The 19,740-nt window shown below is 35.4% G+C and overlaps 1 protein-coding gene across 1 annotated transcript in view; it reads left to right on the top strand.

Annotated features, from left to right (window-relative positions):
• MMUT (methylmalonyl-CoA mutase) overlaps window positions 1-11,390 on the top strand; it is a 35,175-nt gene extending 23,785 nt beyond the window's left edge. Inside the window, exons 12-13 of the mRNA XM_037002777.2 lie at window positions 3,550-3,717; window positions 7,913-11,390. Coding sequence (XP_036858672.2) covers window positions 3,550-3,717; window positions 7,913-8,041 — 297 coding nt within the window. The 3' untranslated portion in view covers window positions 8,042-11,390. The remainder of the gene's footprint in view (window positions 1-3,549; window positions 3,718-7,912) is intronic.
• The last annotated feature ends 8,350 nt before the right edge of the window (window positions 11,391-19,740 follow it).

The following is a 19,740-nucleotide window of genomic DNA, read 5'->3' on the forward strand; positions in this document are numbered from 1 at the left end:
TACATGTAGAAAAAAATAGTGTGAAGATGATAAATCAAGATGATCTTTGTAAAGCTGTAAAAGAAGAACATGAATTTAACAAATTCCCTAATTTATTTTTAATGCATATAATCCGATTAGTTACATGGAAATAAGAATAAAATATAAATCATGTTTATGTACTTGTTACTCAGACTTTGTAAAAATCAATGTCTTTTTGGAACTAAAATTTTATTAGGCTTCTGAAACTAAGAAGATTACTTTCAAAGACCTCATGGTACTATTTTTTGGGATTTCACTAATATTTTGTCAAGATAGCACACCAGGTTGGTGAGGAAAGTGTTTTAAAAGGGAAATCAAGCATCAGAGTAAGCTTAAGTCATAATTAGATTTTCTTTTTTCTCTACTCCAGTAGAATTTGATTTAATCACTGAATATTAGTTGTCGCAAGCAAGTAATTTGTTGGAAGTATACCAAGCTGAAATTCTCTATAGAGTGATAAAACATTAATCATTCACTATAAAAAAAATCTTTGGCTGGGGAATACATTGTAATAACTTTTATGTTAGAAGCTTTATCCACTACATATTTATTGAGTATCTACCAGATAGCTAGGTTCTGAGTTGAATAAGATACGATTTTGTCTTCAGGGAGGTTACAGGCTCCTAAGAGAGAGATTGACTTAAACAGTAACCACAGCAGAGTAATAATAATTACTGTAATTAAAGTTTGGACAAGGAACTTGCTCAGGTATCCTAGGAACTTCGGTTCGAGCTGCTCCTTTCAGGAGCTTAGAGAACCAGGTGGGGAAGGGCATGCTGAGAAGGTTGGTTTGAGTGGAAGTGCAGAGCTGTGAGAGGGTATGATGCCTTCAAGTAACTGCAAGACGTTCAGAAAGATTAGGATACAGTGCTTGGATAGGTGTGTACATTGTGATGAGTGGCCTTATATGCCATTCTGAGGAGTTTGAACTTTATCACAAAGGTGTTTGGGTAAAGTGGCACAATAAAAATTCACTTTCAAAAGCTCACTTTCTAGTAAGACAACTTTCTGAAGCATCTAGATGCAAGGAGTCCAGTTAGAATATTCAGTAATCTGAATGAGAAACAATGAAGACCTTAACTGAGGCAGTGTCAGGGTCTTAGCAGAAATAAAAAGTCAGCTAGGATTTTGAAGAAAATTTAATGAAGGGGCTGCTTACAGATATCAGGCAGGTTTAAGAGAACCAGCTTGTGGAATATTCAGATAAATATATGGAACATTCATGTTAAGTTGGATATACATGTATGAAGCATAGAAGAGAGGTCTCAATTATAGACAATAATTTGAGACTTACTAATATATAAATGGTACTTAAAACCATGAAAATGGATGTAATTTTCCATAAAGATGAGATACAGCAAGATGAGAAGAGAACTTGAACTTTAAAAGGAATAGAGGAGAAGGAAGCAGCAAAGGAGTGAGAGGACGTGGGATGAGTAGTGGGGTAAAAACTAAGGAAGAAGAGTTTCAAGGAGGAGGAGGCTCTGTGACTACACACCACATGTCGGTCAGCTTGGACCAAGTCTGACAAATAATCATTCCATGTTCGCTAGCAAAGAAGTAAACCTTCCTGAAGAGGCCCAACCTTTGTAGAATGTCCAATAAGAGTTTCTCATTTAAAATGTTTAAATATTACTCTAGAAAGCCTGGAAGAAATTGTTACTATAAAGAATTAGTCTGAACTTGTGGAATAGAACCTTGAACTGTGTCAGTAGGTAAATTCATAAATGTTTTTAGAGTCTTATGCATTTAAGGTAGGTTTTGTTAAGAATCTCAAATAAATAAGTAAATGAATATTTATACATATATATATTATTTTTAATATTTTATGTTATTTTTATATATTTATATGTATATATTTAGATTGATTTCATTCTTCCTATAAGTTAACTACTTTCCTATTCTATTTTTTTACTTATGTTCTACTACCCTTTTACTTTAGTTTTTTGTTTGGTTGTCTTAAATCATGAATAAATATATTTCCAATATTTAGTAGTTAGCTTTTAGAAAATATTTTTCATAAAATAAAAGTAATTAAAAAATTATTAGCCATTGTCACCTAAAAGAATTTCTCAAAAATTATTAGTCATTGTCACCTAAAAGAATTTCTCAAAGAACTGAAAGTTCATTTCTCCATTATATCCCATCTATAAGAGTATAATTTGCCTTTTAGTACCACCAACTTTGCTAATATAATATAAAAAAGTTTATCTGTGTCTGAAGGTACAATCCTGCAGTTCTCTGATGACTGATTTAATCAAAATGAGATCTGAAGTTTTGAAATTTTCAAACATTTGATAATGTCAAATACATTTTATGCAAGTATAAAGCTTGAACTGAATTAAGTGGAAATTTAATAAATTTTGGTGACATTATATCAATGACAAATCATGCTTAATTAAATTTCATAAGCAATTTCTTTAAGAAATCAGTAGCAAAAATATGTACATTTTCTTTAAAGGTTTTAATTTCATGTGTTAATGTTTTTTCACAGACTCAATGTTTTACTTAATGTGCTATTATTTACCTAGAGATCCTCTTGAATATGTTTCCATTACTGAGTGTAGAATCTTTTGTTTCTACACTAAAATTGTGAGCCTTAAAATCTTGGTAAATTCAGAAAATATACAGATTTCGGTAATTTTTTGTGCTTGTAATTGTGCAGTGGTTTCTAATGTGGCCTTGTCTCCTCCGAATTTCTCAGTTTGCATTATAATTACAATGAGAAACTTATAGGCATTTTTATGTGAAGTGATTTAAATACATGTAAATTATCAAGGCATTGTCACAAATTCACTGTAGGCAGTGGAAAGGATCTTGGGTAACTCAGTTCATAATTGAATACTTAAAAATATCCTTTGGATTCTGTATCCCAAACTGGTTAAATCCAGTAAATAAATGAGAAACACACCCTCCTTGGCATTGTCTCTTGTTCATGCACTTGCCTGGGTGCTATATAGCTCCTTAATTGGTTTCTAGAGCGCTCACATTATTTTTTCCATATATTGCTGTTAATGTAGTATTTGTAGGAAAACAAGGTCCTGGGGCTTCTCACTCCTTCCTTGCTAACATTATTCTTGCTCATTCTATTTTAAAACCTAAGATTCACTTTTTCACATTGCATTTTATGTTTGGTCCTTTACTTCTTCATAGAAACAACGTCTTGCCATGTACTGCACAACCACTCAACCATTGATAATGAAGACAGTAGAATTTTTGTATTTTTAAAATATTATAATGAGAAATAATATATTTTGCCTTTATTCTTTATTTTTAAGATTCTTTTAGGGAACTACATTTTGGTGTAACTTAAATCTAATCAATAAATTCTAGAATCAAGTACAGCACTGGTCTTTATTATGTCCATCGGATGCGTTGGTATTTATCATTTGAAAATGATGAAATGCGGTTATATTTCACTTCAGGATTTTTAACAAGGAAAAATCTTGAAATGTAGATTAAGTAAATAACATTTTAAAGACATTTTTGGCATAAATGATGATTTGTCTCTGTTTTACAATCACTTAGACTCCCCGGGAAGTGGCCCAGCAGGCTGTAGATGCAGATGTGCATGCAGTGGGTGTAAGCACACTTGCCGCTGGTCATAAAACCCTGGTTCCTGAGCTCATCAAAGAACTTAACTCTCTGGGACGGCCAGACATTCTTGTCATGTGTGGAGGGGTGATACCACCACAGGTATTCTTCATCTCCTATATTGTTCTAGTACGATAATGGGAATCCTGAGTAATAATAGCTTTATATGTAGGTCTTTAATTTACTGCACACTTTACTAAAGATGAACTTACTGTAGACTTTGAGCCAAATTATTTATTGGTGATTTTACTAAATAAGTAAATTCTACAAAGTTTGAAAGTAGGCAGTGTTTTTTTCTACTTAAGCTATATTTTAATTCATTATGTGTAATTTAATAATTAACAAAGCATCTATGAGATAATTGCCTCCTTGCAAACTAGTAATCTAGATAAAGATCTACTTTCTTCATAGTCAATAAACAATGATGGAGAAGGAACAGGATATAAGTAATAAAATCTCACGACTGGAATAGAGATGAATTGTGAACACACAGTGTTTTGGTAAGCACTCCTGGTTTGCTATGAGTTCCTGTAGTTAGCTGATTGGCAGCACTTGGTTTTGTTATTATAGAGTAGCTATCTTGTCCACTTCTTCCATGTTCCCATCCCTAAACATTGACATAATTCAGAGCTTTATCAGTTACATGGTCCTGTAACACCTGTTTTATTAAAGCTAATTCAACTAGGGTATAGTTTTCTTAGAGCCAAAAATATCCTAGTTCAGACCTAAATGGAATCAGCCTATCTTGAAAATTATTGGCTAGATGGGGAAGAGGTAGATTCTTGAACAAAAATGTGGCTTCTCTTAGGAAAGGAGAAGTGGATGCTAGGTAATAATCAGTGATGTCAATTAACTTATTAGTAGGGTGGGGGGATACCTTCCACATATCACTTTGGTTCTGTTTCCAATCCAATGCAATTATATTAATTTTTTTTTAACTAAGAATGGAAAAAATATTTAGTTAGAAAAACTATATATGAGATTACTCTAAATGTATGATTCAGAGATGCTACAAAGGCACAGGAATCTATCTATAGATTTATAGTTTTTTTCCCTCCATTAAAACTCAAAATATCCAGTAGGGACTATTTATACACTACTTATGAAATGAAAATATATACACATATGAGCTTGTGAAATTGGTAATGATGTGGGTCTAGAAACAAACTATTATTTATTCTTTTCTAACATAATACTTAAGGTATAGAGTCAACACAAAATTGATTTTGTTGAAGTACTTGCCCATTATTTTCACAAGTATAATTTGTTCTTCATTGCTCTCTGTGGAACACTTCTATCTGTAGTGTAGTTTCAGAGTTTATACTAAGCTCCTCAACATGATATTAACATTTAGAACCAAAGTAATTATGTAGCACAAAATATTAGAATTGAAATATGAGTTGAGAAAAAACACAGCCTTGTTATATAAATGAGCTGACATTTTCAAGAAATATATTTCACACAAGGTATATTAACCCTCCATATATTTGAATTACCAAGAACATCTGTAGGTATTTTCCATAATTTTTCCCCATGAGATTAAAGACTAAGGATCATTTTCTATAACACACTGTGTGTTAATATGGATATCATTTATAATATAGCAGTCAACACCATTTTTTTCATTGATTGTTTGCAGTAAATACATGAAATGTTGCATTCAGAATCACTTAGCTTTTAAATTAGAAATCACTAATATGGTGACTAATCAAATAACTACTGCCATTGTGGAGCTTGTAGTTTCTGCAGCATGATTAAATAAATACGGTCTTTCCTCACCAGTATGTGTTTCTACGTTAGGATCTATAACCCTCCTAATAGGTTGGCTTCTAAGTATTTTAGGCAGGGTAAGCATCCTCATGATGCCTACTTCCATCATAAAGCAGGCACTGTGATATGTGTGGCCCAGATGTTCTTGGTAATTCAAATATCTGGAGGGCTAATATACCTTGTGTGAAATGTATTTCTTGAAAATGTCAACTCATTTAATTTTTTCTCAACTCATATTTTAATTCTAATATTTTGTGTTATGTAATTACTTTGGTTCTAAATATTAGTAGTATCATTTTTTTGTAAATCATTTCAAACTAACAGGCAAGGTACACAATGAAAATAATGCCAAGGACACTTGTATACCCTTTACTCAGATTCACTTGTTCTAACATTTTATCTCCTTACTAAACTACATTTTGCAGGGCTTATGTAAGGCCTTAGGTAAGTCAAGGATCCTTTCTCCAGTTGCAGTATTTCATAGTCCTCTTCCAGATGAGTCCTCCTTTCCAAATCCACAACTCTTATGAAGTCTTGAAATTTATAAGCACCTGCTTGAGAATAATGACATGTTTTGAATATCTTTATGTGTCAAGTGCTGAGGATATAAAGATGATTAGATATGATCTCTGCCCTTAGAAGTGTACAGACTAGAAGGAGAAAAGTTCAATAAAATGTGTTAACTGCCATTGAAAAAGTATAGTATTATAAAATTATTACAAGGAAATGACAGAGACAACAAAGGAGTAGTTGGAAGATAATTATCATGACCATATGACTTGTTATCCAAATGTGATCATTTTTGAGAATAAAAATGGGTGCTATTAAAAAGTTACAAAGCCTAAATAGTCTCATTAAAAAATGGGCAGTGGACCTGAATAGACATTTTTCCAAAGAAGACATAGAAGACAAAGAATATGGCCAACTGTATATTTAAAGATGCTCAACATCACTAATTATCAGGGCAATGTGAATCAAAAATGCAATGAGACATCACCTCACATTAGAATGACTATAATAAAAAAAACAAGAAAGAATAAGTGTTGGTGAGGATGTGGAGAAAAGGGAACCCTTATGTACTGTTGGTGGGAATGTAAATTGATACAGCAAGTTTGGAAGACAATAAGGAGGTTCCTTAAAAAAATAAAACTACCATGTGATCCAGCAATTCTACTTCTGGGTATTTAACTCAAGAAAATGAAGACACTAACTTGAAAAGATATGTGCAACCCCATATTTATTGCAGCATTATTTATAATAGCTAATACATGGAAATAACCTAAGTGTCCATTGATGCATGAGTGGACAAAGAAGATAGGAGATATATATGCAATGGGATATTATTGAACCAAAAAAAGGAAGGAAATCATGCCGTTTGTGACAGCATGGATGGGACCGTGATGGCATTGTGCTAAGTGAAATAAGTCACACAGAAAAGACAAATACATCATCTCACTTACGTGTGGAAGAACAGATTGTTGGTTGCCAGAGGTGTGGGTAGAGGGTGGGTAAAATGAGTAAAGGGAGTCAAAAGGTACAAACCTTCAGTTATAAAATGAAGTCCTGGGATGGAATGTAATAGCATGGTGATTACAGTTAATAATATTGTATAATGTATTTGCAAGTTGGTAAGAGAATAAATCATTAAAGTTCTCATTACATGCACAAAATTTTATACTTACATATGGCTATGGATGTTAGCTGGACTTATGGTGATCACTTGCAACATATACAAACACTGAATCATTATGGTTTACATAATGTTATATACACAAGCAAATATAATGTTACATGCCAGTTATAGCTGAATTCAAAAGAGTCATGACCAAAAAAGTGCAACAGTAAAACCAACCAGAAAGCCCTGGAATGTATGATCACTCTAGTGGGTATGGATCAGGGCTTTAGAGCTTGTCCTAAACTTGATCTGTTGAAACAGCCGAAGCCTGGAGCAGTACTTGTGCCCTGCGATTCTTTTCACTCAAACTGTCCATTCAAAGTAAACCAACAAGCGGCAACAGTGACAGCAGAGTCTTTACAAACAAGCTGATCCCCTTTCACGGGAATCAGATTTCATGGAAGCCAAGTTCAGAGCACCGTCCACTACTGCAGACAGAATACCCCAGAGGAGATAAGTGACCTTGTAAAACCAAAGCTGTAGCGTGGTAATAAATTTAAGAAAAATAATGACAAGTAGTGACAATTTATGTGAGAGCAAGTTCTGGTTAAAGACTCTGAAGTTGTCAGTCAGCAGTCGTCACAGCTTCCTGCTACAAACAGCACCCTGGGGTGTTTGGAAAATGCTCAGTGTGTGTGTTATTTTAATGACCTGGAGTGTAGGGGGTCTGGTGCCTGTCAGCAGTCCCAGTTCAGGAAGGATTCTTCAGTCCTGATGCCAACAGTGTACCAGGTGAGAAAGTTTGGAGCACTGGGGACAAAGAAGAAAAGACAGAGTTCATATACCTTTGTTTCATTTCCTTGAAATTAGAAATACTGTCTCTTCTATTAATTAAACAAATTCTTTTAACAGGATTATGAATTTCTGTTTGAAGTTGGTGTTTCCAATGTATTTGGTCCTGGGACTCGAATTCCAAAGGCTGCCATTCAAGTGCTTGATGATATTGAGAAGTGTTTGGAAAAGAAGCAGCAATCTATGTAACATCCTGTTTTTGTTTTAGCTTTTTTCTTAAGTACTCTTCCAGTGATGATCAAAGAAGAGAGGGAAGCCATGTTTTCAATTTAATTCAACACCTGATACATGCTTTCTTGAAAGCTTTACATTAAAAATACCTGACTTAGAAGAATATTGGCATGATATAAGAATGTATGTGCAGTTTCACTTTAAAAGTTGAAAAGAAATTATCCTTAAAAACTCTATAACACATACTTTATCAGAAACTCTAGATAAAGGCATTTAAAAATTCATATTTATTTGAAGTATTTCTTATAAATCTATTTACTTTCTATTTAAAAAATTAAACTTTACCTAAAAAAAAGTCTGACTAGTCCCATTCTTCAATGTAGCATTATATTCACTTGACCACCAGAAAATGAAATCCATATATGAAAAAAATAATTAAAATATCTTGGAAAAAATAGTGAGAGTATATATGTTGTGATTGTAGTCCTCAGAATTACCTTAAGAAGAGTATTAAATCAGATCTGAAGGTTGTAATAGTAGAGAAATGGCCAAATATTACTTCAGGTCTGACTTTGCTTTCTTCTTGGGCATGAACATGTGGCCTTATTATTGCTGGGCTTGGCTTTAGCCCCAGGAGGGTGAATGTTTATGAATATTCCATAAATGAAAGTGCTTAAGTTGTCAATATGACTTCCTCCAAAATGATGATGGAAGCAGGGGGTATAGAAGGGCTATGGTGTATGTGTCTGCAAAAGCTAGTAATTCAATCTAGGTCTGAAGGCCTGAGGACCAGGGGAATCCATGGTGTAAATCCCAGTTCAGAGGTCAGAGAAGCTGATATGAGATGGCCCAGCTCAATTAGGGAGGCAGGAAAAATGGGGTGAGTTCCTCCTTCCTCTACCTTTTGTTCTACTCAGGCCCTCAACAGATTGTATGATGCCTGCCCACATTGCAAAGAGCAAGGTATTCTAAAAGTCCACTGATATAAAAGCTTATTTCATTCAGAAACATCCTAACAGACATACTCAGAAACAATATTTAATCTGGACATCCTGAGGCCAGTCAAGTTGACACAAAGTCACCTATCACAGAGCTCTTGCTGGTGGCAATGTATAATGATGCTTCTGTGGGGAAAATGATAATTCCTCAAAAAATTAAAACTATCAAGTGGCCCACCAATTCCGCTTCTGCGTATACATCCAAAAGCATTGAGAGTAGGGTCTCAGACAGGTATTTTACACCCATATTCATAGCACCATTATTCACAGTAGCCAAAGAGTAGAAGCAAATCAAATGCCCATCAACAAATGAATGAATTAACAAAATGTGGTATATACTTACAATACAATATTATTCAGCCTTAAAAAAGGAATTCTGACACATGCAGCAACATAGATGACCCTGGAAGACATGCTGTGAAATAAGCCAGTCAAAAAAGACAAATATTGTATGAGTCTATTCTTATGAAGTACCTAGAATAGTCAAATTCAGAGGCAGAAACAATGTTGTTTGCCAGGGCCTAGGGAGAGGAGGGAATGGGGAATTAATGTTTAAATGGGTTTCATCTGGAGAAGATGCTAAAGTTCCAGAAATAGATGGTGGTATAGTTGAGCAATCATGTGAATGTACTTAAAGCTGTGAAACTGTGCACTTAAAAATGGTTAATAAGGTGAAATTTATGTATGTCTTACCAGAATAAAAAAGTAGGACTGTCCTGACATTTGATAAATGTTTTATAACTTAGTTGTTAGCATTATTGTGTTACTATTATGAAAAGAATCAATGGTAAGGCAATGAAGCTGGAATGGTAGGTTGAGGCTAGATGATACATAGAGGCTTGTACAGTTAAGGCATTTGGACTTTATCCTGAAGATAAAAGCAGAATTATACTGTGATTCTAACTATGAGAATAATCTGTTAAGATTTGTTTTAGCACAGCAGCTAGTGGAAGATGCTTTTTAATGGGGCAAGACTGGGGATAAGAGTTGCTTACGTGTTGCTTAGAGATGGCCAAGACAGAGAATATGACCATATTTTGGAAGATAGAGTTGACAGAATCTAGCTTTTATCTTTTAAAACAAAGGGCTCTTGATCATTAGGTATTTTCTGTGTGAAATATGCTATGCCCCCTCATCTAGTTGGTTGTTCTTTTGTGGATCTTCTTTGATATGCAGTGATTTCATAATTAGATACATCATAGTGTCAACATCAGGAAAAGGTAAAATTGTGGAATTTGTTTTCCAGTGATCATTTTGTCAATTCTAGAGCTTGGAAGCTTTTCTGGCTCTGGAAGTATACTGGAATGATGTCTTTAGGGTACTCTGAAGACATCATAATGCTTTCCTTGCAACTTAATGGAAATATATATATTTTATGTATGTTTATATAAGTAGTGTAGAAAGTGGAGGAGAAGTTTAAAGAGGCATCCTTTCTGAGCAAAACCTACTACCTACTTGGAAATAGGAGAAATAAAAGTAAAGCAAAAGAAAGCAGGATGAATTTCTCCTTCCTCTGATTTCCATGTCCAGGAGTAGGAATTCATGGATGGAGAGCAGAGGCACGGGGATTGTTAAATATCTCTAGATCTGTCTATACAGACAAGGTTATGTATGCCATGTCACCACCACCCTCTACCAGTATCTTAAAATTCCTATCCATTTCATTCCTCTCAAATACCTTTTTTTAAAATAAAAAATGGATCTAATAAAATCATTTATGTTAAGATGTGTCAGGGAATACATGTTTATTTTACCAGAGGTAATTTTTATTTTAAATGAGGGGGAAAAAAACTTAACAAAGTGATGAATATCTAAATATACTTTTTGCTATTTAATAGAGACTCAGTAAAAAGGATGATTATGATGATAACTATGTTATTTCCACCAGTAGGTTAAATTTTGACTCATTTCCAAAGAATTATGAACCATCCTTTTGGCCATTAGACAAATCTTGATTTTATAAGTAGCCTAAAGTTGAAAGATAAAAATTCTATGTGTGTGTGTGTATATATATATGCTATTAAACTATTCTGTGTAATTTGTACTTCATAACGAAAAATGCTTCAGCATTCAAAAATATTTCCAGAAGAAGTAATTTTGGTTTTCTGATTAAACATAATGCTATTGTTTACTAGTTCTTAAATCCTTTAATTTTTTTCTTCTGTACCTGTAGGTGTCTCCCTAAGGCCAGGATTATTCTATTTCCCTGAAACAATATTTGAAATGATGCCCATCCTAGAGACTCATAAGTGCTGTAAACACTCAGAGAAAGCATATCTCTTTAACAGTCTGCTTAGATGCACCTAATGTCATCTGCCATGATTGTGACCTGGAGTCAATAAAATTAAATGTTGATAATTGTTCATGAACTGTATTGCATTTATGTGTAATGATTAGTTCATTAGCATTGAAGCTAGAATATGACCTTGGACATGAAACTTACTGAATTCTATTCAGTAAATCCATCCCTAATTCACATGGACTCATTTTAAGTTAATAATTTTTCATGGCCTATTTCTTTGCTTTCCACTCAATCCTCTTATCATTATACAGTTTACATATATTGTTATACCGTTTACCATGACTACAGGACATGATATTAAGAGCATTTACATACAACACAATACACAAATTCACCTGAAGTCCTTTAAAAAAGAGAAATGCCGATTTAATAACTTCTTTCAGGATTATTCTAAAACCCTTTTGATTCTAAGATCATGGCCAAATATAATTAAATGCCATGAATACATGCAATATATAATTTTATTGTTTGACTTATTTAGTAAATTTTAACATTTTCTTACTTTTGGAAATCAAAACATAGGGGATTTTATTGTGTTTCAGCAGAGCTCTACATGGCTAATAAGCATTACATATGTCTATAGCAATGAGATGTTTGCTGTTCAGTTCTTTCTATGAATGGAAAACAGCCTAGATCATGCTTGGGGGATAGAAGGGTAAAGTAACAGGGATGATATTCTCAGGTTTCCTGGACTGTTTTTACTTGACTTTAAGCAATCTGTCCTATTGTCTTCTTTAGTTTTGTCATTCTTATTAGACCATATGGTCATTGGAGCAATGCTAGTGACAAATTTTTGTCACAATAAATGGTCATCTAGATAGTTTTGAAGAACACTAGGCCCTCTGCCTCTAACATGTTCTTTGGTTTAAGACATCACGATCTCTAAAATATTCTTTACAATTGCAAATACATCTGATGAAAGCCTAATATTAAATTGAACATTTTAAATTTGATTCTAAAAATACTGACCGAGAGGGCCATTGCTAGTTGTGCACAGGTTGTACACTGCCCAACTCCAGGGAAAGCCATTTACGTTGTAGTCTTGCATTGTCATTTTCATAGCCCTGCATATGTTGTGCTACAATTTTTAATCTTAAAAAGAGGGACAATGATGGAGCCCACATCAAATATTTGTTTTAAGGATTAAAAGAGCTAATGCATGTAACCTACTCTAAACTGTGCACCAGTAAAAGACCACTAAACTGTGCACCAGTAAAAGACCACTAAATGCTTTCAATAGCAATTATTGCTATTATATTTTATGATAATCTCACCTCTAGCCCTTGGAAATAAAAATAATATATGCATATGACATGATTCTTCTCAAGGAGCTGGTAGCCTGTTTGCAGAAGGTGAACTCATAAGAAGACTGTGACTACGTGTTGTAAAGGAGGTCTCCACATAGTGTTGTGAGAACAGAAGTACTAGTTGCTGGTTTTCTCCTGTGGGAGAAATGAAGGCTTCAAAGAGATCATCTGGAGCTTAAAACAATGAGAGAGTGGGCAGAGGTATGAATATGTATAACAGAGGTATGTGGAGACAGAGTATATTCAGGGAAATGGGAGCAGTCATGTGGTTAAAGCATGAATTCATGATAAGGTTGAAATACAGGATATGGGTTTTATTATTAAAGACATCTTACCATGAATTCTTTCTTAAAAATATATTTCCTCCAGGTAGTTTGCTGATTTCAGTAGGACATATTGAGTTAGCCAAATACATATATATATTAATATATTAATATATTTTAAAAAAATATATATATTTTAAACCTAAGCCATAAGACTTTTTTCTCTCTCCTTTCTATAACTAAGAGCTTTTTGATCTAATAGCTTTTTCAAATACCAGTGAGAGAAGGGGCAGGGAGATGTTTTGCTTCCCTTTTTGCCTATGATTGGCCAAGGCCTCAGTGATTAGGGAGATAGTTCTCAAATTGTGTCAGATGACCCACCTGCTTTGGAATCCTTTATGATTGCTTACTAAAAATGCAGTTTAGCTCAGAAAATACCCCTTAGTTTCAATACATTTTGTAAATACCACCAATCAGGCAGCATAATTTGTATATAATGATTCAGAGACAGAGTGTCTATAAAGGGCCCCCAAATTAAGACAATCTGTGTTCTTTGCCTTTTTGGGGAAGAGAAGTTAATCACTTCCTACATTGGTTTCTCAAAAAAAGACATTTCTCCTCCAAAACTAGGCTTTTTGACTAGATTTATTTTTGATCATCAAGCAAAAAACCAGGAGCAGAAAGGATTTTTTTTTTGTCTTAAGATTCAAAGTGCCCTTTTTCTCCTAAAAAAATGCCAGACCTTATTATAGAAGACATTTGAGATAATTCTAGACTTCCCTTTGTTAAGAACCCCACTAAGGGTTCTTTAAACATTGGATTGTTAGCCAGTCTGTGGGTAGGAATCCCTCTTCAGTAGAGTAAAAATGATTTTGTGAGATGCCTTTCCTCCATCTTTTTTTTGAGATTGTGGCTAATTGGGATTGCCATGATTTGTTTACTTGATAGAAAACAGCATCTTATCTCATGCAAACTTTCTGACTCACCAAAGTCACTATTCACTTGGACAATAAATTTGTAGATCAAGAGAAGAAATAATCAGCTAGTAGGATTTCAAAGACAGTGCTCCAAAATATACTTTCCTGCATGCTTAGTTGCACTGGAAATTCATTTACCAGTAGACCATATCTTTAATTCCATTTAAAATTGGATGTATATTGTATATAACTCTGGGAGAGGTGTTGACAGTTCATGTTAGATCTTCTTACACACATGCATTTGATCTGGGAGAAATTATAAATGAGCTAAAGAATTAAAAAAGTGTTTGTGTAAGTAATAATCTGGGGGAAGGAACAGAGAAGGGAGATTGAGGCACATTCTTGCAATGGGTTTTCTGAACAATGGGAAATTGGCAGGAAAGTTTCTTTTAGTCGCTTGTGCAGTTTATGCTCTCATCCACCCTACTACTCCATGTTTTATTGCCAATGAAAATATGGTTTTACTGAGGCCAAATTTGGTTCAATAATCAGGAGAGCCCAATATATGTATAATGGGACACTTCCTGAAGAGAATGTCAACAGAAACTGTTCCAGAGAGAATCAAGAGTGGAAAGAAGACAATGTGCTAAGCAATGATTCATCATATCTAAACAGACACATTTCCTCTGTCAAAGTCTTTATTTTTTAATCTTTATTTAAAATAATCTGAGTATTTTAATGGGAGTGTGTTCTTGTGCATGCACGTGTATGTGTGTATGTGTTCAGGGCTAAAAGAAAACAGTTTCTTCGCTTTGCTGAGGCTGCACGAAATGGTAGTAAAGATGTTCAGGTGATGTGGAAGTAACCCAATGTAGATATTGATGGGTATGTTTTCTAAGACTCTGAATCTAATATGAAAATACATTTCCCTTTCCTGCTTTCTGTCCTCTTGATCAAGCTTCCTCTCTAGGCTTTTATAGTTGTGCACCTAGGATGTAGTATGTCAGCTCAGTCTCGGTGAAATCATATTGAGTTGTAAAGAAAGCGTGGACTTGGACTTGATCCAAGTTCTATTTCTATTTCAATCTCTTACCAGATGTTGCATTCTGGGCAAGTTTATCTACTTGTCCTGCTGAACCTCGATTTACTTAATACTTTAATACCCTCCTTGAACTGTATTCATATGAATGTGTGTGTCAGAGTAAACAATGAAGAATGTTCTACTTCCCTTAGAAAGAGAGAGAACAAATGTCTGGGTTATCTGATAAGACAGTGGACAAAACTTTTCACTCAGTTACAACTGGAAAGAAAAAATATCGGATTTTCTATTTTACCTTGACTAGTGAAGATGTCAGAGGACACTAGTATATAAAGTATGATATTTATTTAGTCCATTTCCAAAGTGTGGACTTGTGATATATAGAAATCTACAGCAGCATATCCAAAGGAAGTTCTGGAAATGGATTTGAGTCACCTTGTCAGTTTAAAAATAATATCAAATATAAATGACAAAGTCCCAAGGAAAGGCCACAGTTGTGCCACTTTGCTACCTTTCACAAAAGCTAATTTTCCAAGCAATCTCTAGTGCATTAAAAAAATGAAATGTCACATCAGTGTTGAAGGCTGTCTCCAGATGGCCTTTTATTAGCTACTGAGGAGGCTGCTGCTCTTCTCCATCAATAGCACACATCACAGAAACAATTTCACCTTTATATGCAATAAGCTATCACTGTTGCATGAGGTACTAAATGACACTTGGAAGACTGGTCCCTGAAATATTTTTTTTGAAATGCCATGTGTGTGGCATAGTTCATGTGACTGCCAATCTGGATTTGCTGTATTTCCTTGAAGGTCAGACAATGTTAGTTTGCAGCCTAGGGAACTTCTTGGGTTAAATCTGAAATTACTGCCATACACAGAAGGCAAGAATAGACCAAAGAAAGAGGCAGAACACTCCAGCTTAGTAGGTGGCAGTTTTAATAAGCAAAAGAACTTACATGTATGAGGCTTGTCTTGGGTAGCCACAGGATGAGTTGATCTCTGCACCCACTGCAAGAATCCTAAGGGTTTATATTGGGGTCTTACAGGGTTCATTTGCACACAAGGTCCAGGTAGTCTCAATAACACATTAGTCTCCTAAGGCTGTGTCCTTTAAGTAGTCTCTAGTATAGGAACAGTGAATGAACATACATTCCTAGGACAGGGAAGGAGGTAAGAAGCCTGTGATTGCCTGGGTCCAGTTCTTGGGTCAACTGGTGGTCATGTCCTCTTGATGACCTCCTCCAACAGGCAATGCAGAAGACATAAAGAATTGACTAAAAAACAGTGACGAAGGCCCAGGATACTCTGAATGTCCTTAGAAGAAAGGAGAGTTTAGTTTATTCAGGGAGCTGTCGTCTGGGTATGCAAAGTCAGATGGAGCCGAGGAGCAGAAATGGATGTGCACAGCTCCCTCAAATTCAGCTTTACCAAGGTAAGTGGCATTTCCCATCATTGCTCTTCTCCCCTCCCCTCTCCCAACAGGTGAGAAAACCGACACTCAGAGGATAAAATAACTTCATGAAGGTTTCACAGCCAAATTGTGGTGAAGCATAGGTAGGCCCTCAGTTACCTGTGTTAAGCTAGTTAGCTAGTCGTAGAACACAGGACACATTGTGCCCTCTACTGTACAGGGGCAAGATCTCACCTCAGTGCCTTCTGTCCATCCTAGGAAGTTCCCCACTGCTTCCTTTCTGTCCTCTCCCAAGCTTTCAGGTCAAGATCTCCTGAGTTCAGATAAGCCAGATTCCTGGATGTGACTCTTCTGGTTCAGTGCTGCCACGTCACCACTTATGTCCAGACACAGAACCTTTCAAGTCACATAGATGACAGACAGTACACACACTATGTAAAATGAAAACAGTATGGAAGCATGTGAAGAAATTGCAAAAATCTTTCCTCACCCCAGTCTCCATATGGGTTCACTATAAAATAGTATATGTGTATCATTTATGTATGTTTTTACATTGTTTTTAGATAAATGGGACAAATATGTATAGTTCTATGAATTGCTTTTTATAAAAATGTAATATGTCTTATGTCAGTGTATATGGACCTACTCCATTCTTTTTAATTCTCTGGCACTTCAGAACCATAGTTATGGAACAACTCCTCTACTGATAAACAATGGGTCAGTGTGTGCACCTACCTTAACATTTATTTCAAATTTATTTCCAGGATTGGAATTGTTGGTTGAATGCATTTCAGCATTATTATTCATTCTTCTATTAAAGAATAGTTAGATGCCTCCTCTCAGCTCTTAACATTTGAAAGGAAAAGCTGTGATGGTATGCCACTCTAATTATGCATCCTAGTCATAAAAGAGGGAGTGAAGTAGCCTTGTCTCAGGTAAGCAGTGGCATATCCTTGGAGATATGGCTTTATCTGTGTCTCCCTCTCCTAAGATAGGTAATGTCTGTACTGCTCAGACCTTTGAAGTCTAGAGAAACTTCAATTACAGAGGCAAGTGCAAGCAAAAGCCAGTGCAAGGAATATAATTATTCTTTAATATTACCTTGGAAACAAAAAGTTTTGGAAACACACTTTGCTCTGATATGTGTCTTTTGTAACTCTGCAGCTTTTACTCTGCCCTGTAGAAAGAATCAGTAAAGCAACACAACTGACAAAAAGAAGGGAGTCTAGGATTCCTGATATTTTGTCAAATCATGATGATTTGTTCATGATATTTTGAGCTTGTGCTGGAATTCTTATTTCATAAGAAAGACCAAAAGTCAGAGGCATATTTCAGAGGGTAAATGCAAGGAGAGAGGCTCACCGTCAAAACAGATTGACAGAATCCTGCAGGGCAGAACTGACTTCAAGTCCCACAGAGTTCAACTCAGCATCATCTCTGGGGGCCTCAGAGTTGATGTAAATGCCCCATTCCTCTTTGGCTGCTGCTTTTGTATGTTTTGTTCCATGGATTTACTCCCCTCAGCTAGAGGGCTTGACTGTATGTCTGTTCACCTAATTTCAAGAGCATTATTTACTGCCATTTATGATGACAACATAGGATACCATTCTTCATCCCCTGTCACCCATCAGTTTCTACCTATCCGGTCTACTTGCTCTGTGAGGCTCTCTTTTCTATTCTTCCATACGCTTCGGTCTGTTACTGTCTTCCTGTGCTAATAAGCGTTGCCTCCACCTGTAGTACACTTTCTCCTGATGACTGGCCTTTCTTCAATGTTAAGCAAAGATGCTGCTGCTTTTCTAAAATCTGCCTATATTCTTCCAGCTTTCCTCATGTATTCATGGAATAGTGAGATTCATGTTCTCTTATAGCACTTATTCAACAGTGTTACATTAAACTCCACTCTAAGAATGTAGAGACTAAGTCTAATTTGATTTTCTCTGCAGTCTAAACTTTGCCCAGAGAGTGGGTGTCCAATAAATACTGTGAAATTAAACTTCTCAGCTGACCTTGCATTTATAGTCCCTGTCTTAGAATTAACCCATTTATCTGGTACTAATTTTTCTTGTTTGTGAATTTCCTCTTTTCCCAGACCACGAGCAATGTTTAATAGCAGTCTGGCTATGTAATATGCAGTTTCCTGACTCAGTCTCTGATCTTAATGTCTCCATTCTAGTCCTACTTAATGTCTATGGTTTCTAAGTTTGTGAACTACTATACTTACAAAGTTGAAGGAGGTTTAATTTGTATTATTAGTCTTTTCCATAGTGAAATTCACTCTCCTCATTAAAAATATGGAAAGAGTAATTAATTCAATTTACTTTGCAAGGTAATGTGAAGAGTAAGTGGGATAATTTGGAAGTGTTTTGTGAACTTTCAGTTACCATGCAAGATGATACAGTTATTAATCAAAGTATTATTATAGTCAACTGTAAGCTCTTTGAGAGTGAAATGTACCTTGTAAGTGTTGATTGCTCATCCACCTGCCATCGGCACTCTGCAAGCTCTTCTGTGTTTCCTTGCTGGCGGTATCCTCATCCTGCTGCAGAGGCTGAAAATGCCTAAATATTCTCTTTAGTACATCTCTGGCAGCTGGGCCTTGGGCAGTTAGGTCCAATTTTGGTCAATGAGACCTCAGTGGAAATCAGCTCTGTGGTTTCTGGGAAGTATTTAACTCCCTGATCGAAAAGCAAACAAACAAAAAAGAGAACACATGAAAAATACATCCCCTTTTCTGCCTGGCTGTGGTTGATGGGAGCTGTGATGGCTATCTTGCCACCACAAGTTGAAAAGCCAAAAATGAGAGCCAGTAATTTAATGATGGCAGAGTGGAAAGCTGTGGGGAACATGGGCCTCTGATTCTATTGTTGAGTGACTACACAGATCGTGTAACTGTCTTGCCTCCAGATCTTTTGTTATGGGGGAAAATGCTGTCCTTAACCAATTAAACCAGTTTTAGCTGCATAGCTTGTTCCTTGCTCCCAGTACATTCTAACTAATACATATTTCTATTGTATCCTTCACAGTATCAAGACTAAGTTATGATTCTTAAATACTCCCTTTTTGATTATAATTATATTTATCTCCATTGTATGTTTTTGCAAAGTGGGTGTTTTAGATTATATGACCATGTCATTATCAGGATTCTGCACGCCCAAAGCCTGGGATAAACTAGACTTAAATTGAGAACAGATGTACTGTAGGCAAGATACAAAGACTCAGTGAAAATGAAAACTATGGTCAAGGACAGTGTTTCCAGCTGTGGTCCAGCAGATTGGCAATGCAGAGGTTCATAGCTCCTTGCTGAGAAAGCCCCGCTCTCACCTCATTATAGTAACTGCTTGGTTCTTCTTTCTTCTCTTTCTCATTCTTGGCATCAGTATATCATACTTATCTAATTTAGTGAGATAGAAAATAATTTAAATTCAGAAATTCTGGCCACAAATATACTCAGAAACACTCAAAATTGTGAGTATGC

Source organism: Manis javanica, chromosome 16, assembly GCF_040802235.1.
Source record: "Manis javanica isolate MJ-LG chromosome 16, MJ_LKY, whole genome shotgun sequence".
Lineage (NCBI taxonomy): Eukaryota > Metazoa > Chordata > Mammalia > Pholidota > Manidae > Manis > Manis javanica.